The sequence below is a fragment of the Choloepus didactylus genome, chromosome 12 (genome assembly GCF_015220235.1).
Source record: "Choloepus didactylus isolate mChoDid1 chromosome 12, mChoDid1.pri, whole genome shotgun sequence".
In the NCBI taxonomy this organism is placed as follows: Eukaryota; Metazoa; Chordata; class Mammalia; order Pilosa; family Megalonychidae; genus Choloepus; species Choloepus didactylus.
This window is the reverse complement of record NC_051318.1, coordinates 101,826,092-101,838,700: the sequence shown is the minus strand read 5'-3', so window position 1 is coordinate 101,838,700 and position 12,609 is coordinate 101,826,092. Positions and strand designations below refer to the sequence as shown.

General features: G+C 45.2%; 1 protein-coding gene across 1 annotated transcript in view; it reads left to right on the top strand.

The window, feature by feature from the left end:
• The window catches only part of TMEM272 (transmembrane protein 272), a 40,069-nt gene extending 27,833 nt beyond the window's left edge, over positions 1-12,236 (top strand). The window contains exon 5 of the mRNA XM_037799940.1: positions 11,874-12,236. Coding sequence (XP_037655868.1) covers positions 11,874-12,236 — 363 coding nt within the window. The remainder of the gene's footprint in view (positions 1-11,873) is intronic.
• Positions 12,237-12,609: the final 373 nt, after the last annotated feature.

The following is a 12,609-nucleotide window of genomic DNA, read 5'->3' as shown; positions in this document are numbered from 1 at the left end:
TGGAAAAATCTGCTGGAAGTTCCTCAAAGACAAGGGGCCTTTTGCAAGGTCCTCTAGCATCCAACAACCTGTCAATTTTTTTTAACTTTGTATGTTGAAATAATTTCAAACTTACAGGACAGTTGCAAAAATAATACAAACCAGAAGAAGATGGCAGCATAGAGAGGAGTGGAAGCTGGTTACTCCCCCTGAAACAACGAATAAACAACCAGGAACAACTAGTAAATAATCTGGAATAACTGCGGGGGGACAAACGTGACTGACCGCTCATCATACACCAACCTGAATTGGGCGGAATGCCCGAGATCGCAGCATAAAATCTGTAAGTAAAAACTGTGGCTCCAAGTCAGGAGCCCCCTCCCCCCATGGCCCAAGCTGCAAAGTCTGAGAGCCCCCTCCCCCACAGCAAACCGCAAAGCCTCGCTGTGCTAGAGAGCAGCACTCTCCCAGCGAGCGAATATAGCTCAGCTGAGCTCCAACTGGGGTTTTAATTAACAAGCGTGGACTGCTCACTACTACAAGCTATAAATCCCCAACAAACAGAGGCTTTTGGTGATGACTGATCTTGGAGAGTCGGAGGACCTCTCTGGGAGAGAGGGGGAACCCAGAGGACTGGGTGCTGTCTCTGGCCGATGGGTGAAAGTGAGGGGGTCTGCAGACTGATCCTGAAGGGGGGCACTCTGTTCCTTTTTCAGCTCAGTGGAGAAAGCCTCAGCTGTTTTCAATTCCCAGTGCTTAGACCCAGACTAGGGCAGAGACAGCAGAGTCAGAGACCATTTGAATGCTAATGGCCTCTCCCTAGGGGGTGTATCATCTCTAAGAGGAAAGAGGCAGTGCCAAGCTCTACTACCCACCTTCCACTCAGAACCAGACCCCAGAGCCTGGGGGAAAACAGTGAAGGGCCACACCTCCTTACACAAGTCTGGAGATACAGGCTGACAGGCACCACCTGCTGGGCAGAAAAGCACAGTGACTTGAGGCCTCACAGGGTGTACCAATCTTCTAAGATACACTCTCAGGGAGACAGGATACTATTGCCTCCTACTAGACCTGAGCCTGTTTTGGTCTGGGAAAACCTGATTGGGGTAGCTAAGGAAACCAGATGCCTAGACAACAGAAAACTACAACCTACACTAAGGAAAATGAAGTTATGGTCCAGTCAAAGGAACAAACTTACACTTCAACTGAGAGACAGGAATTTAAACAACTAATACTAAGTCAATTAAAAAAACTTGGGGGATATATGGCAAAAGAAATAAAGCGTATAATGAAAATACTTGGCGTACATAGGGTAGAAATCAGAAGTTCAAAAAACCAACTGGCACAATCTATGGAAATGAAAGGCACAACAGGAGAGATGAAAGACACAATGGAGACAAACAACAGCAGATCTCAAGACAGAAGAAAACACTCAGGAACTGGAGAACAAGGCACCTGAAAGCCTATACACAAAAGAACAGATAGAGAAAAAAATGAAAAAATACAAGCAACATCTCAGGGAACTTAAAGACAAAATGAAATGCAGGAATGTACATGTCATGGGTGTCCCAGAAGGAGAGGAGAAAGGAAAGGGGCAGAAGCAATAATAGAGGAAATAATCAAGAAAACTTCCCATCTCTTATGAAAGAAATAAAATTACAGATCCAAGAAGCACAGCATACCCCAAACAGAATAGATCTGAATAGGCCTACACCAAGGCATTTAATAATCAGATTATCAAACATCAAAGATAAAGAGAGAATCCTGAAAGCAGCAAGAGAAAAGCGATCCATCACATACAAAGGAAACTTGATAAGATGATGTGTGGATTTCTCAATGGAAACCATGGAGGCAAGAAGGAAGTGGGGTGATATATTAAGATACTGAAAGAGAAGAACCACCAACCAAGAATCCTGTATCCGGCAAAACTATCCTTCAAATATGAGGGAGAGCTTAAAATATTCTCTAACAGACAGACAATGACAGAGTTTGTGAGCAAGATACCTGCTCTACAGGAAACACTAAAGAGAACACTACAGACAGAAAGGAAAAACAGGAGTGAGAGGTTTGGAACACAGTTTTGGGAGACAGTAGCACAGCAATGTAAGTACACTGAACAAAGATGACCGTGAGTATTGTTGAAAGAGGAAGGTTAGGAGCATGTGGGACACCAGAAGGAAAGAGGAAAGTTAAAGACTGGGGCAGTATAACTCAGTGAAATCTAGGGTGCTCAATGGTTGTAATAAAAGGTACAAATACATTTTTACATGAGATAGAACAAATGAATGTCAAGATTGCAAGGTGTTAAAAATTGGGTGGGATTGGGGAAAAAATACAATCATTGCAAACTAGAGACAATAGTTAACAGAAACAGTGTATTATGCTTCCTTTAATACAACATAGGCAATATACCAAAGCTAAATGTATATGGGGAGGGGACATAAGGGAAAAGTATGGGACTCTTGGCATTGGTGTTGTTGTCTGACTCTTTATTCTATTTTAGTTTAATGCTGTCTTTCCTTTTGGTGCTTCCTAGCTGTCATGCTTTGTTTTGTTTTGTTTCTCTCTTTTTTTCTTTTTCTCATCTCTCTACCTTCTTTGACTATCCCTCCTCCTTTGTTGAAGAAATGGAGATGTCCTTATGTAGATAGTGGTGATGGTGGTGAATGCATAAATACATGACTGCACAGGGAGCCATTGATTGTTTACTTAGGATGGAATGTATGGTGGGTGAACAAAACCGTCTTTAAAAAAGTGGGCTGATGAAGAAAACTTGAGGGCACTATATTGAGTGAAATAAGACAGACACATAAGGACAAATATTCCAGGGTCTCACTGATAGGAACTAATTATAACAGACATGAAATGCAAGTTACCAGGATATAGAACGAGGCTCAAGAATGGGGAGCGGTTGCTTATTATGAGCAGAATGTTCAACTAGGGTGAACTTAAACATTTGGAAATGGACAGAGGTGATGGTATCACATTGTGAGAATAAGTAACAGTGCTGAATGGTGTGTGAATATAGTGGAAAGGGGAAGCTCACAGTCACATATGTCACCAGTAGGAAAGTTGGAGGTCAAAAGATGGGAATGTAGAAAACAGTGAATATTTTGGTGGATAATGTCTATGGTTAAGTGTACAAATATTAGAAATCTCTCATGAACGGGAACAAAGGTATGACACTATAACCAGAAGTTAATAATAGAGGGGCATATAGGAAAAAAAATATACCTATTGCAAACTATGTACTACAGTTAGTAGTATTTTAACATTCTTTCATCAACAGTAACAAATGTATTATACCAATACTATGAATCAGTAATGGAGGGGGGCGGTTAGGGGTATGGGAGGATTTGAGTTTCCTTTTTTTGTGTGTCTTTATTTCTTTTCTGGAGTAATGAAAATGCTCCAAAAATTGAAAAAAAAATTATTGTGGTGATGGATGCACAGCAGTATGATGGCACCATGGGCAGTTGATTGTACACTTTGGATCTTTGGATAATTGTATGGTATGTGAACAATCTCAATTAAAAAAATCTGTACAAAAAAAATACAAACCCTATACAGAGCACTCCAACATACCCCTGTCCCCCAAGATAGCCAGATTCACTGGTAAGACATTTTACTACCTTTGCATATCATTGCATCCATCTCTGTCTATCTATCCATCTTTCCATCCATCCATCATCTATCACTTATCTGTCTAACATCTATCTAATTATCTATCAACATGTCTATTTTCTGAACATCTGTGAGCAGGTTGCACACTTCTTACTTCTTTTTTTTTTTTTTACTTCTTACTTCTTGACCACACACTTCCATGTACAGTCTCCAAGAACAAGGACATTCACTCGAGTACAATTATACAGTGCAAGAAATTTAATGTTGATAAAAAGCTTACGATCTATATTCCAGTTTTTTCTTATATTCCAACAATGTCGTTTTGAGACTTTTCTCCTCCATTCTTAGATCCTATCCAGTAACATGTATTGCATTTAATTTCATTATCTCTTTGGTTTTTCTTTCTCTTTTTCTTAATTGTAGAAGCATATATACAACATAAGTCTTCCCATCTCAACCACTCCCAAGCATACCATTCAGTGGGATTAATCACATTCACAATGTTGCAGTGCCCTCACCACATCCATTACCAGAGTTTTCCCTTCACCCTAAACAGAACCCCACACTCATTTTGCATTACTGCTCCATTGCCCCTGCCCCCCACCCCTGGTAACCTGTACCCTACATTCTGTCTCTATCAGTTTGGATATTCTCTGATATTTTCTTTGTGGTTACTATGGGGCTTAAATTTAACATCTTAAATCTATAACAATCTTGTTTGCTTTGATACCAACTTAACTTTAATAACATATTTAAGCTGTTCCTGTACCCCTCCATCCCTCCCATCTTTATGTAGTCACAAATTACATATTTATACATTATGAGTCCAAAACCACTGATTTATCATTTCATTTTTTATGTGTTTGCCTTTAGATCCTATAGGAAATAAAAAAAGTGGAGTTACAAATAAAAAGTACAACAGTCCTGGTATTTATGTTTACCCATGTCATTATCTTTAACACAACTTTAATCTATTGTCTATTCTCCTTTCCTTCAGCCTGCAGAATCCCTTTAGCATCTTTTATAGGGCTGTTCTAGTGGTGACAAGTCCCTCAGTTTTTGTTTATCTGGGAATCTCTCATTGTTAAAAGACAATTTTGCCAAATATAGAATTATTGGTTAGCAGTTTTTTGCTTTAGCACTTTTAGTATGCCATCCCACTGCTTTCGTGCCTCCATGGTTTCTGATGAGAAATTGGAATTTAATCTTATCGAGGCTCCCTTTTATGTGACACATGATTTCTCTTTTGTAGTTTTCAGAATTCTTTATCTTTGGCATTTCACAGTTTGATTATAACATGACATGGAGTTGAATCTATTTGGGTTTATTCTGCTTAGAGTTTGTTAAGCATCTTGGATGTGTATATTCCTGTCTTCAGTTAAATCTGGGAAGTTTTCAACCATTATTTCTTTGAATTTTCTCTCTGCCCCTTTCTTTCGTCTCCTTCTGGGATTCCCACAATAAGTATATTGGAATACTTGACAGTGTCCCACAGGTTCCTCAGGCTCTGTTCACTTTTCTTCATTCTTTTTTCTTTCTGCTCCTGAAACCGGATGATTTCAATTGTCCTATCTTCAAGTAGTTTCTTCCTTCTGCCAGCTCCAGTCTGCTTTCTAACTGCTCTAGGGAATTTTTAATTTCTGTTATTGTGGTCTTCAGCTCTGTTTGGTGCCTTGTCATAATTTCCATCTCTCTACTGATATTCTCTTGGTGTTCACCTATCATTTCCTGATTTCCTGTAGTTCTTTGTCTACATTTTCCTTTAGCTCTTTGAGCATATTTGAGACCATTTTTAAAAAGTCTTTGGAATATCCCCAAGTCTGGTTCTCCTTACTTTTGGTTTCTACTGCTTTAATCTTCTTTTTTGCCTGGCCTATTGCTTACCATTTCTTTGTATGCTTTGTAATGTTTATTAAAACCTGGATGCTGTGATATTTTAATGTGTTGTCACTGGAATTTAGACCCTGAGGCATTTGTTCCTTGAGTTTTGTGTCAAGCTTGTCTTATGACAGAGTGATCCTTGAATGCCAGGAGCTAACAACAACAACAACAAAAACAAAAACAAAAACAAAAACAAAAACAAAAAAAAAAAAAAGAAAGAAAGAAAGAAAGAAAGGAAAAGGAAAGAAGGAAAAACAGAAAACACCTTTCACAGTTTTGCAGATTAACCTGTGTGACTCCTCTCCTTCAGGGCTTATCAGTACAATGAGTTTAGAGAACAGCTCCAGGCCAAAGCGTAGGAGCCTCCCTGGTCCTTTCTGTGTGTGCTTCTTGTCCTGGGTTGAGGAATTCCCCTGTTTACAGTGGTGCAAATGTCTCCTCTTCCCTAGGAGTTTCCTTGCAGCCCCAGGCACTGCTCCATATTTCCCACAGTCAGCAATCCATGCCCCAGGCATTACAACTTCACTGCTCTCCTGCAGCCTTCTGTGAGCTTGGTGAGCCACCTTCTACATGAGCCACCAGATTGGGCCAGACAGACATTCTCTTGGGAAGTGCACAAGGGACTCTCTGCTTCTTCTGGAACCAGGGCCTGGGACCCACACTGGGCGTGTGGGCTGGCTCTGTGCCAAGCGGTGAGGGCCAGGGTGCTGGGAGATCCTACTGCTATCAAGTGGCCTGCTTCTTGATTCAGTACTCTTCTTATTACTGCAGTCTTTTAAAGGTTTTTTAGAAAAGCATTTCTGCCAGTTATTGCTGGTTGTTCTCCCCATCTTCTGTGTGGAGATGGAGCCCGGAAGCTTCTTACTTTGCCATCTTGATTTGGGTGGGTGTCCATGTGTCAGACTAAGGCATCAGTGAAGGATACCTTCACTGAAGAAAGGCTGATGGCATCCGGGGTTCCTCTGTCACATGGAAGACATGTGGTGATGTCTGATGGTCCTTCTCTCCCAGGATTTGTTTTCAGAATCTCTGGTCTTCTGTCTCTCTTAGCTTCTCTCAGCTCTTTGGATCTTCCTTGCTTCTCCCAGGGGCAAACTCTGGATTACATATCTTATCTTCTCTCCTGGTTCTGGTTCCAATGGCTGTCTCCAAAATATCTCTCAGCTTCTGTCTCTCTCAGCTTCTCTGCTTGTTTCTCCCAGGGTGTTTCTGTCCAAGCATCTCTCTTAGCTTCTCTTGGCTCTGCTGAACCTTCTTTCTCAGGTTTAGCTTCTGGTTTCAGTGGCTTTCTCTTTAAGCATCTGTGGGTTCTCACTTAGCTTCTCCAGGGCAAACTCTGGGCTTGGAGTCTCAGCATCTCTGAATATCTTTCTATCTCCATCTCCAGAGGACTTTAAAAGAAAAGAGAACACCTGCAGGTTGTAGAGTCCCTCTCCTTCTCCATGATGTTCTCACCCCCTATCCCCCAAGCACATTTGCAAATATTTATTCCTAGACTCAAACTTCAGTCTGCTGCTGCTTTCTCTTTAAAGATCTTTCCTTCTAAGTGCTCCCTTTAGTTATTTTTATTATAGCCACTGTAGCGTTTGCTGTGTGTTTGAACTGTTCCTGTCCATGTCTGTTCTTAGCTCCTGGGTTGTAACCTGGGCCTCGCAGAGTGGCTGCTGTATGAGGCCAGGCAATAGTGAGAGCGGCAGTCAGGCCCTGGTTGTAGAATTTGCCGGCATTCACTGGGCCCTGACTGCATCGGGCTCCAGCTAAGCAACTTCCATGCAGCACCTCATTTAATCCTGAGAACAAAATCAGTGCGTCCCCAGTGCCACTGTAGAAAGGAGGAGACGGGCCTTGAGCCAGGATTCGAGTGGGTCTGTTTAACTCAGAAGCACGCGCTCCACACCCCCAGAGTCCACGGCTGCCCCAGGCCCCTTGCCCAGGCCTGCAGCGAGGACTCAGCTCCGGGAGGTTGGCAGCACGCCTGATCACTCGCCCCTGTGCCCTGTGTGCCGAGCACAGAGGGGCACACACTGGTGCTTGTAGAGTCTCGGGGCGCTCTCGGCCACTTCAGGAGCCGGCGTCCATGACTCCCGAGAGCCGGGCACTGGGACAACAGCGGGCATGCTGCCCTCAGAGGGCGGGCGCAGCTGGACCCGCAGACACGGGACAGGCCCTCGGATCCACACTGCCCGATTTTAAAGAGAACGTATCGGTGTAAAATTTAACATCTCCGTCTGCATGCACTAGTTAATAAGCTGTAAAGGACATTTATGCATAGCAGCATCTAAGGAAATGAGCACGTTATGTTCTTGCTTAGGACTCTCTGATCATAGTAATATCTCTGAGCCTCAGAATCTTCAGTGGAAATGGGAACATCATCCCTTTCCTCAAAAGTTTGGGGGACAATTCAGTGTAAAAGTCCAGCACAGCACCTAGCACTCAGTAAATGTCAGTGTTTCCATCTCTTATTCCTTCCTTTCTGTGATAGCTTCAATGTAGTCTTTGCAGAAGGAAAAGGAGATATAAATTGACCCGAGTCCTGCTTGTTTTACATGGCTGCTTTCTGACCTTTTCACCATTTGTTCATGAACCAGTTAAATGTGTATAATTAATTACAATCAATCTCCTGTACAATTAGGGCAGCTCATGACCAATCAATGCAGTTAATTCTGTTTGGCCCATGTGATGCTGTCACAAGCCAGCTTGGTTCTAGGGATACCCTCTGTCCCAGTTTGCTAAAGCTGCCGTTATGCAAAATACCAGAAATGGATTGGATTTTATAAAGCAGGTTTATTAGGTTACAAATTTACAGCTCTAAGGCCATAAAAGTGTCCACACTAAGGCATCAACAAGAGGACACCTTCTCTGAAGAAAGGCTGATGGCATCTGGGGTTCCTCTGTCACATGGCAAGGCACATGGCTGGTGTCTGCTGCTCCTCTTCTGGGTTTAGCTTCTGGTTTCTGTTGCTTTCTCCAAAATGTCTCTGGGCTTCTGTCTTAGCTTCTCTCTCTGCTCCTGCATGTTCTTGCTTGTTTCTCCCAGGGCAATTCTCTCTAAGCATCTGGGGGTCCTCTCTTAGCTTCTGCATGGCAAATTCTGGGCTTCATCTCTTAGCTTAGCACCTCCAGATGTCTTTCCGTCTGCATCTCCAAACATCTGGGTCTGTGTCGGCTCTGAGCTCTTCCTCTCTCTGAGAGCTCTCTTAGGGTTCTCTAATTAAGACCCACCTTGAATGGGCGGGGTCATGTCTCCATGGAAATAATCTAATCATAAGGTTCCTCCCACAACTGGGTGGATCACATCTCCATGGAAACAACCTAATCAAAAGATCCCACCCACAAATGATCTGCCCCCACAAGAGGGGGTCAAAAGAACATGGTTTTTCTGGGATACATAATAAATTCAAACCAGCACCGAGGGTGTGAAGGCAATGCAGGGGGCTGTGCTCGGGACCCCAGGTCAGAGGGAATGAGCAAGTGCATGTGGCAATGTGAGTGAGCAAAGCTCAGGGGCAGGAAGGAAAGGGGAAGGGTCTGGGGCAGGAAGAGTATAACCACATTGAGGCTTCCTCTGTGCTCAAAGCAGGTGGAGCTCCCAGGCCACGCCAGCCTTTGCTCACTCTTACCTAGAATCTGCGAGTCTAGAAGAGTGGGAGGTAGCTGGGGACACCAGGTGACATACCTGAGTGAGTGCATGGTGTACACAGGCACACACGCACTCACACATGCAAGCACACACATGCACAGTTTCACTAGGAGGGACTCAGGGCCGAGGCCCAACTGCCCCCAACTCTCTACACCTGGTCTCAAGGATGAGAGGAAGGAAACTTTCCAACATTTTCTCTAGTCAACATTTTCAGTGGTGCATCTTTGCACACAGAAATACCTCCTGAGTGCCTTTCTCCCTCCTCAGGCATCTTTCTTTCTTGCATTTATTTGTTCACCTTTCTTAAGCCTTGTCTACACTGACCTTCCCACCCCTTTCCTCCCATTCGCTCCTCTGAAATCTGGCTTCCACCCCACAACTCTGCTGAAAATGCTTATCAAGGTCACCAACGGCCTCCCTGTTTCCAAGATCAAAGGTCAGATTTTAGTTCTTATCTTGCTGGAGCCCCAGTCCCTTTGGCAAGTGGCTCATAAACAGATCATTATTGTACATTGTGAGACCCATGGAAACCAAGAAGAGAGATCCCTAGCCCAGCCCCGAGAGCCCCAGGAACCCTTCCTGAAGAGGCTGCATCTTTCTGGATGCTTGAAAAATTCAGGGTGGGGAGCAGAGGGGTTCCAGGCAGAGAAGGTAGACTGGCCTGAGAGCCCACCCAGCATGCACTGAGAAGTAAGAAGCAGCTCCTTGCTGCTGGAGCTCCAGGTGCAGGGCACCTGGGGTGGACCAAGCCCCACACGTGTGCTGGGGCTCTGTACTGTGTGGAACCAAACACATCCGCACCCTGCTCTGACGTTCCGTGGGTGGAGAAGAAGGGGTGTGGGTGAGGAATTACTGGAGGTGCAGCCAGCATGCTGGCCGACTGGCTTTACGGGGTGAGGAGGATTTGGCTTGGGTGATGTTGCCAAATGAGAGGAATATGGAGGATGATGAGTTGTGTTTGCAGCACACTGAGCTTGAGGGCCCTGAGGATATCCAGTGGAGTTGCCCAGCTGAACATGATACTGAAGTTTGGGGGTACATTCTGAGAGGGGGCTACAGCATTGGGAGTGGGTGGGGTCACTCAGGGAGGATGCAGAATAAGAACATCATGGCCAAGGACAAAGCCCAGGCAACATCTGAGGGTCTACATGGAGAGAAGCCAAAGGGAGAGGCAGGGGTGCAGAATGGCTCTTTGGAAAGCACCAGCTTTGGCTGAAGACATATCTGGCTTTGTACTCTGGGCCTTCCTCTTTTTCCACACGTGAGCTTGGCTGAGCTCCTTAACTTCTCTGATCCCCCATTCCTTTGTTTTTAAAGTGGGGAATGGCTTTAAATAGGACAACTGACCCAAAACACTCTTTACAGTGTCTGATGCAAAGTGGATACTGAAGAAATGGTAGCTTAAGACAAAAAAAAAAAAAAAAAAAAAGGAAGGAGCACCAGGAAAATATAGTGTCTTGAAAGTCGAGGGAGTCGAGAGTTTCAAAAGAGAAGAAATGGTCAGTAGTGTCAAACGTGGTACAAGGCCCTGTGGAGAACGCACTCTGAAACAGGGAGTTGATCAGGGACTCTGGGAAGACCTATTTTAATGGGGTGGTGAGGAAAGAAGACAGGAGCTGTGGACCACTTCTTCAGTAAGGCTGATGCACCTGGGAGGAGAGAGCATGGGGGTAGGCCAGAGGAGAGTCCAGGATTTTGTGTTTGCATAATACTTGAGGATGCTTATAGGCCAAGAAAGGAACCAGTAATGGGGGAAGGTAGGACCTGTAGGAGAGGAGCTGGATGACATAGCAAGATCCTGGGAGAGGATGATGGATATGATGTTCCTCACCTTCTGAAACCAACAGAAAGATCAAAGTTGAGAGTGGGGTATAGGAGGGAATTACAGGTAGAGAAGTAGGGAGTGGAAGAAAATTCATACTTGTGAGTCTGCTTGCTAAATGAACTAGGAAGCAAGGTTGCCTGCTGAGAAGGGTCTGAGGGCGCTTGGGATCGGTGTTGAAGTATCCTCAAGTGAACACTTAGAGTGTTCTTTTCAGGGAGTGGGAGAAGGAACTATTCAACAAGAAGGAAAAGAACTGATGGGAGCTGCTGAGGGCCCAGCTGAAGCTGGAAAACTGACTTTGTCATGGTCCCCAACTGGATGATTGGGGAGCCAGTGGACCCTGATGGCAGAGGTTGAGATGGACCTGGGTTTGGAGTTCTGTCCAGAGGGTTTGGTGGAAGGACTGGGGTGCAAGGGATCAAGGAGGCTGGAGAGAATCATACAGAAAGATAACTATGGGCCCCAGGATGGGTTGGGTGAGAGATGAGACTCCAGGCAAGAGAGAGAATGGGGGAACCTGAGAGTTTGGGAGAAAACAGAAGCTCCAAAAGACCCAGAAGTCTGTGAGGCTGAATGTTGTTAAGGGAGTGAGAAGGCTGGATCATGTCCAGGATGTGGACATAGGAGGGGAGGAGGTGGCTCAAAAGAACCAGGGGAGGAGTCATTGGAGCCGAGGATACCAAGGGTGTTGAAGGAAACCAAGACCATGGTGAAACATTAGGTGCCAAGATGTTTGTTAACGAATCCCTGGTCCAACCCAACTCAATCTCCTCCAAGGACCTAGATCTTCATTCATGCCAGTCCCCATTCTTTGGAATTAAATGTTGTTCTTTGACAGCATTTGCACTTCTGGTGTGCACACGATTCATCATCTGTCTCTCCTTTGCTGCCCTCCCTCCCACCCCAGCCTCCCACCCCACCCAGGTGTCCCTTCTGCTGTGCGACTCCACCAGGGTGCGGCGGCTGCTGTCCAAAGCGGTGGTGATCGATGACGATGACGATGACGAATATCCCTGGAGGCAGAATGCCCACAAATACTACCTCCACCTCCTCCTCAGCCTCTTCCTCTTCCTCTGGCTCATCCTGGGAAATTACTGGATCTTTTCAGTTTTCCTGCCTGATTTCATCCCCCCTTTCCAGCAGCCTCAAAATTACTGCGATAAAACCCTGTACCTGTTCGTGGTGGGGGTCCTGATGCTCAGCCACGCCATGCTGGGCTTGCTGGTCCTGTGCAGGGGCTGCGTCTACCCGTGCTCCAGGTGGGGCTCGGCTGCCGACGAGGACTGAGAGAACCCCCAGCCCCCAAATTCAAAAGAAGGGCCCACTATAAGGGTAAGAAAACCTTCTCTGCAGGCCTTCGAGGAAACACCACAATGCACTGAGTGTCCTAGAACTAAGGAAACTCTCTGCCTGCCTGGGCATGGGGAAGGCACTTTTGCCCTTTGCAGAGAGGGACGTTTGTACTCAGGAGGGTTTTCAAGGGGATTTCTTTTCCCTAGGGGATGAGGCAAGGGAGGCGAAGAAGGGGAGACCCTTTTGCATCACAGGGCAACTCCAGTGGGTATTGAGAGAGTGAGGAATGCCCAATGGTTTTGTGGCTGCTGCCACTGCCATTCAGCCATGGGCACCTTGAGATTCTAGAAAGAACAAGGACTTCTGT